Source organism: Semicossyphus pulcher, unplaced genomic scaffold (assembly GCF_022749685.1).
Source record: "Semicossyphus pulcher isolate SPU_LCO1_2020_fin unplaced genomic scaffold, fSemPul1.0.p SCAF_12, whole genome shotgun sequence".
NCBI lineage: Eukaryota > Metazoa > Chordata > Actinopteri > Labriformes > Labridae > Semicossyphus > Semicossyphus pulcher.
In genome coordinates, this window is record NW_027211626.1 from 11,280,980 (window position 1) to 11,298,040 (window position 17,061).

Below are 17,061 nucleotides of genomic sequence, written 5' to 3' on the forward strand. Positions count from 1 at the left end.
TAAAGCAAATATCACTTTTAGCACATTTCAAAGAATAAGAAAACAGAGGCACATTATATCACATATGCATGTCTCATTTATTATCCCCCAGTTTAAGAACCATATTCTCTGTGCTCATCCAAGCAAGTCCTTGGTCTGCTTTCGTCAAGTTCACATATCCAGATAAAAGCAGAGAAGATCTAAGCTGTGTACTGGACTTTGTGCTTTCAGGGAGGTGTTGATGTTGCAATGGCCCATTAGGGGAAGGAAGGGAAGGGTCGACCCATACAGTAAGAGTACTTGAGTGTATATTTGTACTATGTTGGAACTTGAAAGGTATAGGATCCTAACAATGTCAGTCCTCACAGGGTTTATGACAGTGGTCCTCAGCACCAGAGTTGTGCTTTTATCATTCTGTCCACAAAGTCAGGGTTACACCTCGGGATGCCAGAAGGAAAGACTCAAAAAGCAATCATTCAGTGACTGAGGACCAGGATAAAAAGTGAGGACTAACATTAACAACTGCTGCTCTATACCACTACAACACTCAACTGAGACAGGCTTATACAGTAAGTGCTGTTTAAATGCTACCCCCTCCCTCCTCTACTATACATTCATTAAACATTTCCTTATTGTATTCCAGTACTCAACGGGAACCGTTCTCCCAACAAACTGATTATATAATTTCTTTCAACATTGTGTGATTTTGTTACTCTTGGTGATTATTTAGTAACATTTTGAGTGCCAGTTCCCGATAAGTGATGCATTGGCATTACACATCAGGGCAAATAAAAGGACCCTAAGGCAAAAAACATGACATACAAACAGGCTGTGTATATAAAGCTGAGCTTGTTCACAAGGCAAAATCTTCTCCCACAGTGCAACCTGCTGAGACGTCCTCCATGTGCAGTGCAAATGTCTCTCCATACTCAATAATTACAGTGTTGGGCATTGGCCGGTTCATGCAAGGAGAGCATCCTACATCCAGCACCCTATCACACAACACCTCAATACTTGGTTGTCTTCAAATGGGACAGATGTTTTAAAAAAAAAAAAGTCATCTGCGTGTCAGTCATGCTCATCTTTACCAACTCTGCCTTGCTGGAGGTATCTTTTACTAAGACTCCCCCTGACCTTACATTTTTAATTCCAGTTTTAAATGTTTTAAAGCAAGCAAAGCCACAGCTGCAACCAGGTCCACTTAGAAGTCATCGGTGAAAGTAAAAGGGGAAAACAGCTTTAGGAAGTATCGTTTCAGGTAGACAAAACAGCACAAAATGGGAAGGGAGGCATACCACTGAAACACACAAAAAAAGCTGGAAGTCGATTATTGCAAACACAACACATTTGTTATGACTTCACCCCTTAAATAAAAGAGATCCGTGAATGTGATCCATGTGCAGATAGAAACTGCCCTGAGTGAAAGGCACTGTATACTGAAGCAAGGTCATGATGTTTTCATCACATTATCCAGGTCCATACACGTAACAATGACCCGACCAGGCCAGAATACATGAGGTCTGACAGGAAGGTGTTAACTCGCTCTGTTCCTAAGGTTACAATTCACACACTACAGGGGGTATCAGCCTTCCATTATGACTTTAATAGAGAACAAGTCAGTGAGAAGTGAACTTGAAGTGGTTATACGATCACGGTCAGTAGTATTGGGACAACCAGCACTGTGAAGTGGAAGTAGCAGCCAAGTTTTATGTGAAGAAGAAGAGGAACAGACAGACAGATGCAGTTTTTTTTAAAAGTGGTAGCTCTCTCGGTTGCAGCAGCAGAAAGGGAACCTTAAGCATCTGGTTAGTAAAGCTACAGTACATTGTGTTTGCCCTGTGAACCCCGTACATCACACGAAAAGCTGAGCCCAGTTAGCTCAGGGTGGTCAAAGAGGACTACTCAAGTGGCACAACAGAACAGCATTGGTAAAGCACAATTATAAAGAAATCTTAAATTTTGTTAAGTGCAGCAAAGCGCATACAATTTCAGTGTTATCCAAGAGGAACAAGACATTGACATTCTTGTCAATCAAATTAGATTAACTGTTAATCTGACAAAATATATATATAGTATATATGTATATATAAAGCACCCATAAAAGAAGTGGCAGAGTAAATTTAGTTTGAAATCTAGTCTTTATCATTTAAATAGGCAACTGTATGATTAATTATAGGATGTGGAACATGGAAAAAACATGTTATAAGTCCAAAATCAAATAAGAAAAAATGTGCACGATGAAGAAATAGTTACATATATATATCTGTCTTCAAATTTAAAAATAAAAAGTTAACAATTGTTTGCCTATTTAATTTAAAAAAACATTTGAAGGCTGCAAAATATTGTCCCATTTATATTCTGAGATTGTTTGTTTAAACAAAGGCAAAAAAAATGTGCAAGAGGTAATGCAAGAGTGGGTGCTCAGAGTTGGTGTTGCAAATATGACACAAAGAAAAGGTACAGAAAGCGAGGAGTGGGGCCTGTCCTTTAGGGAGCCAGCTTGCCAACCAGTTGGCAGAAATTGCTCTGTATATCTACTTTCAACCCTGAAACCAGACACATCCACACAGGAGTACCAAGATCGACCCCATCCAAAAAGAGAAAAGGAAAACTGACGACTCTTCCCCCAGTGAGAGACACACCTGTTGAGCCTGCAAAGCCTAGCAAAGTTTCCCCTTAAAATGGGGATCAGACTATGACGAGAAGAAATACTCACAGCGGGAAACCACCTGTGCATGCCTTTCACTTTCAGGACTGGCACTTCTTATGTCTATATGTGTCTATCTTTGATTGCTTGAGATGCCAACCTCTCAAGGTGCGTCACTTATTTGTGTCCTGTACACACCCTGTGGCATGTTTCTATGTGGTCTGTGAGCCACGAGCGTCCCCATCCGGACTGAGCGCAGCTGGTCGGCCTTGCGCTAAAACGCTGGCAGAGACCATTGGCAGATGTGGGGCTTCACTAAGTAAGTTCTCATATTCGCTACTGTCCTCATCTTCTTCATCATCCTCATCCTCATCTTCATCATCCTCCTGCCCAGCAGCTTGTCTGTCTAACGAGTCAGAGCTGGATCCGTCGCCATTGCCAAGGTACGGGCTGCTGGGACTGGTGACAGGATTAGAGCTGGCGCCCAGGCCCAGCCCGAGGCCCAGGCCCATCCCCACTGGGCCAGGGGTGGGGTGTCCTGGAGATCCCACAGCCTGGGGCCGGGGAAGGAGAGCAGCGCTGGTGGGTGGGGAAGAAGAGGAAAGCAGAGAGTCATCCTGGGACAAGAGGTCAGCATAAGATGGGGGGTTAGGCGAGGTACTGGGCCGCTCCGGGGCAGAGGGTGTCTGGAAAGTTATCCTGGACAGAGAGGAAGCCTCAGACGTGTCCGTGGTCTCCTCCGAAGTGGAATGGGAGTCTGCATTTTGGGACTCACTGAGCCCTGTGGAACAAAAAGGAAGATGAAAAAAGGAGCACCTAAAATCTGAGGAAATCAAGTTTGACCGGTTGACTGATCAAATATTTAAAAAGGGCCTTAGGGAAAGGGATCAACTCAGAAGAAATAAAATGCAACCTCAGCTTAATATTTCTCTTCTTCGCCGCTTGTGATTCATCTTAAGCCAGGTTTTAGAAACGCACACAGAAAATCAATGACATAATTCCAGGATAGTGAATACAGAACAGGTACTGACTTCTCTCTTCTTCTGCCGTCTTGCGTTTCCTGAGAGCAATTTGTTGTTTGAGTTTGTTCACATCCTCTTGAATTTTCTCCTTCACTCGTTCACTTTGCTCTACCTCCCCGCACACAGCCTAGACACGTGACAAACAGGAGAAAAACTTCTTTATCTACAGTCACCACATTTCACCAATCCTGCTGTCTGTTGGTCAACTCACCTGCACTTTATCTTGTAGCGCACTGTAGACTTGGAATATTGTTCGGATATCCTTCATCACGCCATCCTTGTCAAAAAATTCAGCCCTGGAAATAAAATCACCATTGTGTATATCAATTATATCATTCACGACATAAGTTATAAGATAAAATAGGACAAGCTTAATATATTTGTTTTATAAGATTTAAAACTACAAGATATTAGAGTAGTAAAGAAGCTCAAGCCAACATACTCCACACACAATGAGCTGAGGTGAGAAAGACTTGTTATCGGGAGACAGGTCCTGCTAAAGCCCCTGCAGTACAGATGACACTGACACACAGTATTCAAACCCTCTACCATGGAAAAAAAGCGTCTCTAAATTTAGACACAAAGACACATAAATATTAGCAGAAGCACCTGCAGCCTGCTACATACCAGCTTTCAACTGCAGTCAGTCAAGTGTAAACTAGGACTAGCATACACAGAGACACAAATACACACTAATGTTTAGTGTCCTGGGTGCTGGCTTCACATACGACCCAATGGAGTGTGTTAAATCTCTGACAGCAGTGCACCAATCGAGCCAATAAATGTGCAGGCACTAATACTGGGGGAACGGTTTGACATATTATGGCCTTAAGGTGAAGCTGCCATTAGGAGAAAACAGGTGGCTCCTGCTGCTGCTCCCCACATATCAGAGAAGACACATGGCCGTCTCAACTTTTCTCTCATAAAAAAGGGAGTACGGTAAGCAGTGACATTTTTGCAGTGCCAAAAAAAGCTTACCCATGCTCTTTGATGACCTGGGTGTAGTTAAGTGAGGTGTTGGGTACTGAGGAGACTTTGTATTCCTGCTGGCTTGTGTTGCCAAGGTTTGGGATTGTGAGGGTGATCCTCTGGTTGTACCTACTGTGAGGAGACAACAAATTAGCACTGTTTAAACATGGCACACTTATATATCAGGAAATGAAGAGCCAAACAATAAAAACACATACAACCAAAAAACTTTTTGATTCAACAAAAATTTATGAGAGAGATTCTAGGAACTCATCAAGCTATGTTTAACTTTCTAATCGTTATTTTATATATATATATATATATATATATATTTTTAGAGGAGGCAATTTGCAACACTTTGGATGTAAAAATCTCACAATCCGGCATCAATTCTGGTTTTCTTCCAAATTTTGAATCTGTATACCTCACTGCATTGGACCCATTGTTATATGAGGTAACATGAGGCAAGGGGCTAAATAAATGTGACGAATGGCAGAAACGCTTTTTTTTTTTTTTTAAGGATACCGACCAATGAACTGCATTTAAATGTAATATTATGTATTTAATTGAACAGACATTCACCTAATCCACCTAATAAGGTCATTATCAGTCCAGATACCCATCAGATCAGAGCATCCCTGCGCTTAGATATGAAGGAAGAAAAAAAAAGACAGGATTGGAAATACCTCTACTTTAAACATTAGCTGGACAATAGTAAATATCTATTGAACAGACAGTAGTTGAACGAGTGTGTGAATGTGTATGCTTGCTCATGTAGGTCGACAGGCAGTTATTACCTGCGGTTAGGTCTGAAGAGGACATACTCCAGAGCGTGCGTGGAGCTGTTGGCGGTTGAGATGAAGCTGAAAAGAAGGAAGACGAGGTCGGGCACACCAAGCAGCTCAGTCAGCTGTTTGTGGATGATCTGTTCCCTGAACGACATCTGCTGCTGCGTGTTCCTCCGGAACCGGTACCAACCGATGACGCTCTACACAGACCGAAGAAACAAGGTTTTTTTTTTAATGGATAAGTCATCATATTCAATGCACTAGTACATTGTGTTGTTAGATTTCTATCCATCCTTTGTTAGTTTACAATGTAACTTAAATAATAATATAGATTTCATGTTGGATATTTTAGGATCAAATTAGTGTAGCCTTGGTTTAAAGGTGATAAGAAGGCATAACTGGAATTTCACAGGATATCAGGCACATTGTATGTTGAACACAATACACTCACTTTCCGCCTATCTTTAAGAATGCTGTTGAGACTTTCTTCATTGATTTTGCCTGCGTAGTCATAAAAGCTGATGAGAGGGGGAAAAAACAAGTTAGTCAAAACTGATTCATCATGCTCCTACTCCTCCTCTGCCTTGGCCTAATTCTTTACCCAATCTTGTCAGATGGAGCCATCTACTGTCCAATGTCAAATTAAATCACTGTGTGATGAATTGGAAGTCAGGCAAAATTATGTTTCCATTTAAATTGTCAGTTTATTTACAGCAAACAGAACAGAAATAAAGCAGAAGCTTCTCTGCACAAAGACACATTTTATTGAGGGGAACAGCAACAATAGTAAATGCTCAGAGCTCTCAATGAGAGCAGGTTCCTCACATGCATTAGAGGTGACAGTTCTTTAATTTTTCAATTGTATTGTATTGTTTTGGCACATTACACCAAGAGAATTACTAATTCATAATGATTGGGACTGAAAATAAAAAGCTCATATCTTACCTAAATAACTGTGCACAAGGATCATGGTTATGGATTTCTGTTGGAAACAAACAGTGATAAATAAAGGCATGTTACTGACATGTTACATTGGATTTTAGCTTTAGTTGTCATATTTTATAATAAAAAAATCACATTGAACCAAGCTGAGTCTTCAGGGGAATCTACACTGACGCTGTAGCGTCAGACAAGCATCACGGCAGCATCTATTTAGCAATCTACACCGGCTGCGACGACAGCAAAGATGAGTTGCTTTCTGAATGAATGGGCCGAGTGTATTTATACATCACGTAGAAGTCGAGTGAATGAATTCAAATAGGATATTTCTGATGGCATTGAGGAAATGCAGAATTAGCTATTATTCACTGTCATGTTATCAGGGGTTTCAATCAGGAAGCTTGGCACAATAACTTAAGAGAAACTTTTCTCAGTACAAAATTATGTATAGACTTATTTCTTAATTGTGCATAAATTCTGTATGTATGTATGTAGGATGTAGAAGTCAATTGAGAATGAATTAATAGGATAGGAAAATGTACATATTCATTGCTCTTTCACATGAATCTTGCCTGCTCATCTAGCCTGACAATAACTTCAATAGGAAACTGAAGTTGGCCAAAATAAAGAGATCACATCTTTTAACATGGATTCCTTGGTTGTGGGCATGTATTTATATAGCATTCTTTCTCTGCTTCACTGACATGCAGAAAATTACTTTCGTTTTACTCCCGCCTCTCGCGCAGCATTAAATAACGGCTAAAGCATGTCAAAAATACGCTTCAAATACGTTGCCTGTGTAGATTCCCCTCTATTCCAACTCCTTAGAAAAGAGAACATTTGCAGAAATCTTCAAACCTCTGTTACAAAGTAAACTGAAGCTGAATGTTGCACAAAAAAACAGCTTATTGGTATCATTTCGGTCCTAGTTACATTTTATGATCAGATGCATGAAGAAAGCTTCACCCAATAGAACTTTGTAGGCCGAGGAGATTGTGCTTTTATTCCTCCCCTACACTGTCCTCAGTGTGCTTTACTTATACATGAAGATGTGCTTTGTAGCAACTGTTTCCATACTTTGTTATGCTGCTTGTTTGATGAGGCATTTGAACAAGAAAAAGTATGTTTACAGTTTAACCAGGGCTTTTCCTATCTACACAGGTGTTTTCACTTGTGGCTGATAAAACATCTCCTCAGAAATTGGAAATGCTTCACAGGGAGTCGTGGCACGTCATCAACATTTAATAACTTATAGAATGATAAAAGTCATCTGTAATAGTTGCAACAAGATTAACAGGAGAGAGTGGACAAACATTAATACGTGCAAGCTTACACAGTCTTTAGAAGACCCCTTCACATGCAAAATAAGCGAGAACACCTGTGAAGGTAGGCCTTAGATAAACACGAGCTTTACAGAACTTGTTTTACATGTTCTCTAAGCTGTACATTTAAAAAACAAAAACTGTATTAGGCTTTTCCACAGCAGACAGAAAAAACACAAGTGTGAACTTTAACAGTAACTAAGGCTCTGTTCAATTCAAGTGTTTCAGTATGCCACGACATTGCGTCAGCATGCACAATACCAGGACCCTGACGTCGAAGCAGCTAAATGCACTCCAGCCATTGTTAATTGTATTATTTACACCTGTGCTTTTCCTACTGTAACATTTCAAAATGTATTTTGTAAAGGAGGCTTGTGATCCTGTGTGAACTCTTGGACTCTTAAGGTGTCCATCACAGACTGGCAATAATCAGTTGATACTTATTGCTTAAGATGGCCTAAAGTTATTGTTTTGTCTATTTTAGGGCTTACCTACTACTTGGAGCAATTCTGCATTGCTGATCTGTGCGTCACTGATGCTGACAGTCTCTTCTTGCCTTACTTCTCCTAATAGGAAGCCCTCCTGTGGAAATAGACAAAAACTCTGATTAGGGCAATACTGTCGACCTGACGTAATTAGCCCATTAATCCATTAGTTATTTGGATTATAGGTTAAACAAACATGCACCTTGAAGACCTTTGGTTCAGGGAAATGATGAAGGACATTTGTATTCATTTACGAGGGTTTCAAAACCAAATGTTTTATCAATAAACACAAAATAAAAAAATAAAAACATACATTAAAACCTTACAGTCCAGTAATATTGGATATAGAGTACAGAATAAAGGCTAGTCAGAAGATTAACGTTTTCATGCATATGTTTTAAACTTTATTGAACAAGTAAAGCATATACAAATCAAATCAATAACAAATCAAATTGTTGTTTTCGGAGTAAATAAAGCCTCTTACTTTGTCCATGTAACACTACTGTAAAGATACAGCCAATAGCAAACAACAGTGCTGGTTTCCTCCTTCTCTTTATGTCAGGAATGCCAGCAAACTAGTATCTAGCAGCGACCCACCTGCTCAGGTCGACTTTATAAGTTTTGACAAGAGGTAAAGGCATGTAAACAGCGCCCCGGAGTTAGCTTAGTTTGCGCTAACGTTTTTGTAACTTATTTCTTTTCTATACGGTGACAACAAAGCATTTCCCCCAACTTGCAATGTTCCCTATTATGAGTAAACCAAAGTGAAAGTTAAGAAAACGGTTCCAACGCATGTCAGTGATTTTGATAGACAGTGTTGACTGAAATACAACCACCATTAGCTAAGTGGCTAGCAAGCTAATCTGGCAAATGAGAAGAAGCAGGTTTAATGTTACCAAGTTTGGATTATTACGGAGACAGTTTTTCACATTTTGACGATAAATATAACTGCTATAAGATAACTGGTCAGATTGACTGTAGATATTTGCAGCACAGAAACACGGAAGTCCCTTGCCTTAGAAGCTTAGCTAACATGCTAAGTAGCTAACTGCTGAGTATTTCCTGGAACCCAAACTTTACACAGCATTTAGAAATAACAGGTATTCATGTATATGGGCATCTGAAGCTGACGTTATAGCTATGTAATAAACACTGGTGCGTCTGTAACACACAAGGTCATCTAAAGATGAGTAGTCATGTCTTCTTGTAGCTATAGCCATACAGTCTGATAGACCGTACCTGCCGGTAGATAGACGGAACCAATACTAGCTAGCCAGCAACAGGATGATGACACTGGAAAACAACACAAACTAATGGCGTTGATAAACGATCAGACAAATCCCGGAGCTACGAACGGTTTAGCAGCCATTGCATACTAGTTTGTTAACAGAATATGTAATACTCACATGATCTGAGTTGCTGTTAGCACTGTGATAGCACACAGAACTAAAAGTATAACCTGAAATGGATGCCGCCATGATGGAAACATCCCTATCAATCCCGATGCCCCCTGCGGTTGCAAGCACTCTCCTCAAACGCAACGTATTGTGGGAACTGTAGGCGACGAGTTGACAGACTCCTTTCCAGCATGGAAGTCGCTACAGAAAGCACACATGGCTGTGGTGGAAATAACTCGGACCCGGAGGAAGACAGAGGCGCAGATGCCGATTTTGGCACTTCGAAACTCGGAACGAAAGAATAGTAAGTTTTTAGCTGCGTTAGCTTTGTTGCTAACGTTAACTTATAATGGTTGGTTATTCTTGTCAGGCTCCACTATAGATATATCTAAGAGCTCCACAACTACAACAGGCAACAAAAGCGCTTGCTAGCAAAACGTTAACATTAACCCTATGAAATGTGTTCTAGGATTTTGGTTTTCGAAATTGCTAGATGTCACCACATTTTTTATGCATTTTATCCACCATGCAGTGAAGTGACAACCTAACACATTTTGTCAAGCGTGTTGTGTTGAGAACGAGACGAAGATGGATTTTTTTCGATTTTATTTTGAGCTGTCAGATTTTGTTGCCTCAGTTTTATTTAGTTCGGTGGGGTTTGCTGTCGCTCTGAACAATAGAGAGTAGCAGGGATTGCTTTAGTAATAAACAATACTCTTAAAGTCGCTCTACATATTCATTTTTTGTTATTTGCTGTACACTCGGTCGTGTTTCAAATATTACATAGAGCCATCTGTGCTTGTTGTGTTTAGGGATGCACGATATTATCGGCACGTTATCGGTATCTGCAGATTTTGGCTTGAAAATGACATATCTGCATCGGCATCTGCTAGTGGGAGTAGGTATGATATAAATTCCACTACAGGGAGACTTGATGTTCTCTGCATATAATCGGTATCGAAATCAGCAAAAGGGTTGGAAAATATCGGCATATCAGATATTGGCAAAAGATCCAATATCGTGCATCACTAGTTGTGTTACAACTAAAATTGTTGTTTACTGTCCTTTTCTGCAGCTGGGAAGATGCATATCAACAAGAACTGGAGACATTCAAAGAAATTGGGGACGTTGGTGAGATATGGTAATCATTCACAGTATCTACATGCTTGCCAGAAATAACCCAGAATTTCCAGTGGTTATTAAAGCAGCGCCACCGCATGATCATTTTTCTTGCAGTATATTTGTTGTCTGATAACAGCCTATCTTGTTGTCTTGCTTCTTCTCGTTAGGTTTGGTGAGGAAAGCATGCGCCGCGTGCTACGATGGATGGACACAGCTAAGATTCCAGAAAACGCAGCTATTCTTGACATTGGCACAGGAAATGGAGCCTTTTTAGTTGAACTTGTGAGTAAAAATACACTTTGAGACAACTGCGTCTTGAGTGTCATTGGCTTTATTTGCAGTTCTTACTGAGTTAGTTGAAAAAAATCACAACAAATAACACAACTAGTGCAACATCTGTGGATTATCCAGCATAATTGGCATATGGATATTTTAGTATCAAAGTTTATTAAGCCACAATACAAGTACCTTCCTACTCACACTCACAGCAATCTTATTACACTATCTGCCGTACTAAAATCCACTAGGGCTGAGGTGGAAATATGTTTGTGGTTTAGATGATCTGACTTTATTATTATACTTCATTTAACTTATATTATTGAGCTTTGTTCTTAAATTCGATGTGTTTTTTTGTGTTAAGGCTCAACATGGATACAGGAATTTGACTGGTATAGATTATTCTCCAGCGTCTGTGGAACTGGCCAGAAATATTCTGCAGGCAGAGGACTTGAAGGATGTCCCTGTAAAGGTGGGTTGAGTTCATAAAAATATTAATGTAAAATATTAGGAGCAATACAATCCTTTGTCTTCAATTCAATTCTTATTTGTCCAGGTGAGTATTAACATGGGACATTGATTTGTGGACACTGGGATCACATGGACGATATTGAAAATAAACAACCTAATTTTAATGTTTGTCTTTAAATCTATAGTTTTATTATACGCTTAACTTGTGTTGGTATCCCAACACATTTAGCAGCCACAGGGACTACTTTCTCTTCAAACTCACATGTTCATTATGATGGACAAACTCAATTCAAATTCAATTTCAAAGCTTTTTAGGTTTTACAGCAGATACAGCTAAGGTGGTACCACTGGAGCTTTCACATAAGTGCAGACTGGAGTTTATGCACTTGTATTTTCTACACAAGTATAAAAATGCCTTGCAGCCCTCTGACGATGATGGCATTTACACTTTTAATTAACATTATACAATATAGCTTCCAGGAATATTGAGAGCCATCATGTGCCTGGGAATGTTAGAGGAAACTCTCCCGTGTTTACCATGTGGGAGAGTTGGGTCGGAAGAAGGACCTGAAAGTGATGGAAGTCTGCCCACCATTCATTTTAAACCACCTCAAACCCAAATGCATTGGCAGGATCTAACACATTTACTAACATATATCTGCAAGAAAAACATGCTGTAAATGCTGGCCGCTATATAAGGGATGGAAGATGAGTGATTCTTCCTTTCCTGTGTGTTTAATAAAGTTGCATATATGTCATATGCATCTCACTGCTGTGATGGTGTGTGCTTTGCAGGGGCAGAAAGCGGTCCACTGGAGTCAATATTGACTTTAGCTGGACAGGGGGAGCACCGTGGTTGTGTGTGTGTGTGTGAGAGCGAGATGGTGTGTTCTGTTGGCATCGTGTTCATCTTTTCGGTACTGCAGAATGCCAGAATATTTTGTGTGTGCTTTTGTTGCCTGGAGTGCAGTCTGTGGGAGTCTGAGGAGCCTTACCTTAAAGGTCCTTAAATCTGTGCCAAGCCATCTCCACTTACATTAGTCACTGTCTGCTGCTGCTTTCACACCTTCATGCATTCCTTCAGCATATTCCCAATTTTTTTTCATTGTGCTTAAACTCCTATCAAACTCTGGTTACTTGCCAAATTATTGATATTACATCTCCACAAATCACACATTTAGTTGCTCACACTTTGAGCACAGTATGAGGCTCTTGAGCTCTCCCCAGAGGTCTGCTGTTCTGCCCTATGTCCAGATAAAGGGTCCTTTCAGTTGTATAGTAGGGCAGCACCTCAGCCAAATTAACTTATATTAATATTGCAATGTAGTTTTTAAGTTAACCACTGAGTTGTAACACTTTTAATGTTGGTTAATGCTGAAAGATTTCTGCTGCAGGTGACTAAAAAGTGTACCCTATTTTCTATTTCAATCAACAGTCAAACCTTTCCTTAACTTTATTTTCTTTGCTTTATTTTAGGAGGTGGATTTTTTAAACTGTCAAGGCGAGCTAAAGGATTTTGATGTCTGCATCGACAAAGGAACATTTGATGCAATAAGCTTGAACCCAGACAAAACCAAGGAGGGCAAAAAACTCTATGTCCAAGCCCTAAAAGATGTTCTCAAGGACGAAGGACTCTTTGCCATCACCTCCTGCAACTGGACCAAAGAGCAGCTGCTGGACAGATTCAGTGAAGGTGAGGGGAAACGCTGAAATTATGTATTGATTGTTTGATTTCCCGTTGAATCATGTTAATTTCTTTATGAAAGGAGCTGCTTGGGTCTTGCTTGGCAGGTCATTCAGCTGTCGTAACAGTCACACAAGGCAGATTCACTCACCAAAAAAAACAGCCAAACACAGTATATTACATCACATCATTCCTCATGCAGTTTTGATTTTTTTGCCATTGTGCAAGGGTGGTCCTTTTTTGTTTTTTTCTGAGGTATATGAAAATTATACTTTACGATAAGATAAGCTTTATTGATCCCCCACAGGGGAAATTTACTCGTTACAGCAGCTCACAAAACAGGCAAATTAAACAAAGTACTCAAGTAATAAAAAAATTGACAAAAAGTACAAGTGGCAATAATAAGATTTTAAAAAAATATGACTATAAATAATAACACACACAAAATAATTCAGCTATTCACACTATGTACACATTTTTCCTTGTTGAAGGATATGCAGGGGTTCAGTCATTATTAGTATTATTGTATGCAGCGATATCTTTGAGGAAATACACATGATTTTAGTGTTTTGGAGTGTTTCCATTAGTTTTGTACAAACAAGCTGATGAACTAATATGTAAGGTGTTGCTCAGACACCTTCCATGATGCAATTAATGAGAAAACAGAGCTCGTGGTTTGACAATAACAACAGGCTTTACCTTTCTTTGAATTAAGAAACCCGTAAATGTGTATATAAACCTACCCTAGTATCAGTTTCTAGCGAACATTCACACCTGAGTGCATAGAAGCGAAACATAAAATAGTCCCTTCCTGAGAAATTGTACTCTGTTTTGGTATCAGGCTTTGTTAAATCCAGTCTTTTCTATAGTGGATTACATTGTTATTTGTTTCTTTTAACTGAATTAATAAGAATAAATATCTCCCTAGAGAAGAAAAACCTATTATGAAAATGTGGTCTCTAGTAGCACTATGCAGTTATTTTCCTATGAGAGCATTCCCATATACACACAGATGGAAAAATACACATTCCTGCCAATGGCTTCATATTATTCCTCCATGATCAGCAGGTGGCAGTACTAAAAGCTGTTGTAAAAAAGACAGTAAAGAAAAAGACTTAACTATTACACATTCATTTAACCACGCTGGATTTAAAGTACTTAAATATATGGTTTAGCTAATGTTTTATGAGGAAGGAGATACATTAAACGTGTTTCATATGGCTAATGGATACACAGTGGGTTCTGGTGGCTGACTACACTGAGTGTAAATGTCAATTTAGAAAATAAATCCTGAGGATGTTTTTAAGTTCAGTAAATTAGTTAAGTTGCTGGGAAAACACGTAAAACTTTAGACCTGCATCCGTGTGATTTACAGTTGTGTCTTTCTGGCTTGTAACATCTTTTTATTTGGCTGTTCAGTTGTCTGACCCTCAGTCAGAACACAGGCATATTTCCACGCCTGCGACAGTTACCTGGCAGGTTGTTGAGCTGCAGGCAACAGCCTTGTAAAGTCACAATTTCGGCACTCTTCCAGTAGCTGTCACTCCCCTCAGTGTAGTCACTCTGGAGAGCCTGCAGGGGGCCAAAGGGCCTGGAGATCTCATCTGTCACGCTGACAGCCTGTCTTTACTAGGCCCCAGGAAGCACCACAGATGGCGGATGGATAGTTCTTGACTCTCAGTGCTTCTCCTAACCCCTCTGTAGCGACAGTCAGCGGGAAAGGAGTCTTGGCATCTGTGTTTAAGGCAGCATGTTTGATGTTCTTGTTAGTTTGCATAATGCACATTTCTTAACCTGCACGTTCTCTTTGTGTTGCCTCACAGGATTTGAGTTTGTGCAGGAGTTGCCTACACCTAAGTTTCAATTTGGAGGCAAGACAGGCAACAGTGTGACAGCACTCATCTTCAAGCGAGTACAATAACTCACATGTCTTCATGTGGTATTTATATTTTGTTGTCCGATCAATTCTGCCAGCTTTTGTCTGTTTTTTAACACTTACAAGATATTTTGTACAAGATCTGTTTATATGTGATTCGTTTTTAAAGAGTATGTCAAATGAAGCAGATGTACAGTGTAACTGAGTTCTTTTGAAATAAATACAATCGGTTTTTGTTCTGTTGATGTTAAATATATGAGAATTTCCTGTAATAGATATAATACATTTACCCAGGCAGCTACCAAGATTGATTTATTCAATTGTATTTTTGAAAGGCCGTTTCTGTTAACTCCTTTTTCTATTACTGGTGTTTATTGATCACACACTGGAGGGGATTTAAAATTGCATAATGAAAACTTGTTTAAACGGCCAGATAAAGCAAACAGATCATAGGCTGGTTTTGTACAATTAGATTTGGGATAATGTGAAATGTTTTCTCATGAAACCTTTTACCTCTGAATAACATGACTTCACCCTCATGCACCCACTGACACTTCTGTGAGTGTAATAATTCTTCAAGGAGGCTATTTGTGGTAATTCTGCCTGATGATTATTCTGTTTCTTTTGATAAATTATCACAGATTTTATAGGTTAAACTGTATTCTGTATTCTTTTCTTAAAAATGGGGCTTCAAGAACAAAGTGTATACATTATAATTTATATGTACTAATTTTCCCTGTTCCATAAATCATCTCATATTCCCTCACAGTACTTTGCAAGGACCCCGTTGAGAGTCTTGACCCGCCGTTTGAAAACCACTGTTCTGCCTAACAAGGTCATTAATTGCATCCATCATTCATGCCATGTGAAAAATAGCCCATACCTAATTGGCTAAACTGGAAACCAGCAGAGCTTGGGGTCCCGGGGACCATGATTAAGAACTTCTGACATAATGAATAAACAGGAGGCTGCAGCGTCTGAGGAGAAGTTTGCCTGCCATTTCCTCTCTGAATGGCATCATTAATAACTGCCAAACTCTGGATCCTAATTGCAAGCTGGGCAAGTCGTCCAATGGGGGCCGTCGATTTTGAGGCATGCAGTTGAGTAAACACACACAAGCTTTACAAGAATTACTGCCTGGAATTTTACAAGGCTCTGGATATCCTGCCTGGATGTGCATATTATGCCAACGTTACAGCTCTCTCAGATATTTTCCCATGAACTGAGACCTCCTCCGTCAAGCTCTAACTGTATGGAATAACTGCTCCTATGCTTCTGTCGACATTCACTCTCACTGTCTTCAAAACATCTTGTTAGGCAGCTCTTGAAGTATTTTTTCATTGTGTCAAACCATGTCATTAAAATATTATAGGTACCTACTGAAGGTACCTCTTTGATTGAATTGTATCCCACTCATTTCCTGCTGCTAAGAAACAGACAAAGGGACAGTAACAGTAAAGCCATCAGCTTTTTGAGTCATTTTCAGAAATTATCATTGAGAAAATAGTAGTTTAAAACTTATTTTTGAAGAGCTACAAAGTCATTATGTTCTGATGTAGTCCAGACAATGTGTGCAGACAGATTCATGTCTGTGATGTTTTAGAAATGAGCATTTATATTGCGCGTGTCTGAGACATGCCCTGCTGTGTAAAGTAAACACATTCAGGATTCTGGCTTCCTTGTTTTAAGGCTTCATTTCAATCACAGAAGTTGGAACCATTTCTCTCTATCATCTTCAAAACTATTTTACAACCCTCTACAAAAAATAAAACATAAAACTGTCGATCTTGCTGAGTTCAAATGAGCTTTACAGTAAGTTTTACCACTGTCAGCACTCCCATGTCCTTTGGGTTGGCACATGTGTGAAGTTACACTTTTATTCCACTCATAATACTAACCTATAAGCCTTTAGACTTGATGCCATAGCCCACTGGCTGCTCTACCAGCATGAATACCACGCTTTCATTTTAACCTCTCAAGTGTGATACTGCAAATATTTATGTTTTTTCACTCCATCTCCGTGGAAACACGTTTGAAGGTCGTGTAATAGGATTTTCTTGGATTGATTGAATTACTCCACCATG

At 39.6% G+C, this 17,061-nt stretch overlaps 2 protein-coding genes across 4 annotated transcripts; one reads left to right on the top strand and one right to left on the bottom strand.

Annotated features, from left to right (window-relative positions):
• Positions 1–39: 39 nt before the first annotated feature.
• abraxas2 (abraxas 2, BRISC complex subunit) lies at positions 40–9,656 on the bottom strand. Of its 2 annotated transcripts, XR_011307832.1 has the most exons (10): positions 9,558–9,656; positions 8,158–8,248; positions 6,351–6,387; positions 5,857–5,923; positions 5,415–5,605; positions 4,627–4,749; positions 3,860–3,944; positions 3,658–3,775; positions 2,696–3,407; positions 40–1,276 (listed from the first exon to the last, which is right to left on the bottom strand). XR_011307832.1 is itself a non-coding variant. In XM_069659304.1 (9 exons), exons 1-9 carry the CDS (start codon positions 9,627–9,629, stop codon positions 2,839–2,841), a joined length of 1,353 nt encoding a protein of 450 aa, XP_069515405.1. In that variant the 5' UTR covers positions 9,630–9,656; the 3' UTR covers positions 40–2,838. The 2 variants fall into 2 exon arrangements, 1 of the variants encoding a protein (XP_069515405.1); XM_069659304.1 differs by having other exon boundaries at positions 40–3,407.
• A 48-nt stretch (positions 9,657–9,704) lies between these two features.
• eef1akmt2 (EEF1A lysine methyltransferase 2) lies at positions 9,705–16,374 on the top strand. 2 transcript variants are annotated; one of them, XM_069658923.1, is made up of 6 exons: positions 9,705–9,852; positions 10,624–10,689; positions 10,838–10,952; positions 11,311–11,418; positions 12,894–13,110; positions 14,925–16,374. In XM_069658923.1, exons 1-6 carry the CDS (start codon positions 9,740–9,742, stop codon positions 15,020–15,022), a joined length of 717 nt encoding a protein of 238 aa, XP_069515024.1. In that variant the 5' UTR covers positions 9,705–9,739; the 3' UTR covers positions 15,023–16,374. The 2 variants fall into 2 exon arrangements, with proteins under 2 accessions (XP_069515024.1, XP_069515022.1); XM_069658921.1 differs by having other exon boundaries at positions 9,845–9,852; positions 10,624–10,679.
• Positions 16,375–17,061: the final 687 nt, after the last annotated feature.

Bases quoted from the DNA above. Each gene is read 5' to 3' on its own strand.
- abraxas2 (XM_069659304.1), bottom strand. From the start codon at position 9,629: ATGGCGGCATCCATTTCAGGTTATACTTTTAGTTCTGTGTGCTATCAC. The intron at 4,750-5,414 runs GTAATAACTGCC...GTCTCCTCACAG, and splicing joins CTCTTCAGACCTAACCGCAG to TAGGTACAACCAGAGGATCA. The intron at 3,776-3,859 runs GTGAGTTGACCA...TCACGTGTCTAG, and splicing joins CGCTACAAGATAAAGTGCAG to GCTGTGTGCGGGGAGGTAGA.
- eef1akmt2 (XM_069658923.1), top strand. From the start codon at position 9,740: ATGGAAGTCGCTACAGAAAGCACACATGGCTGTGGTGGAAATAACTCG. The intron at 9,853-10,623 runs GTAAGTTTTTAG...CCTTTTCTGCAG, and splicing joins AAACTCGGAACGAAAGAATA to CTGGGAAGATGCATATCAAC. The intron at 10,690-10,837 runs GTAATCATTCAC...TCTTCTCGTTAG, and splicing joins GGGGACGTTGGTGAGATATG to GTTTGGTGAGGAAAGCATGC.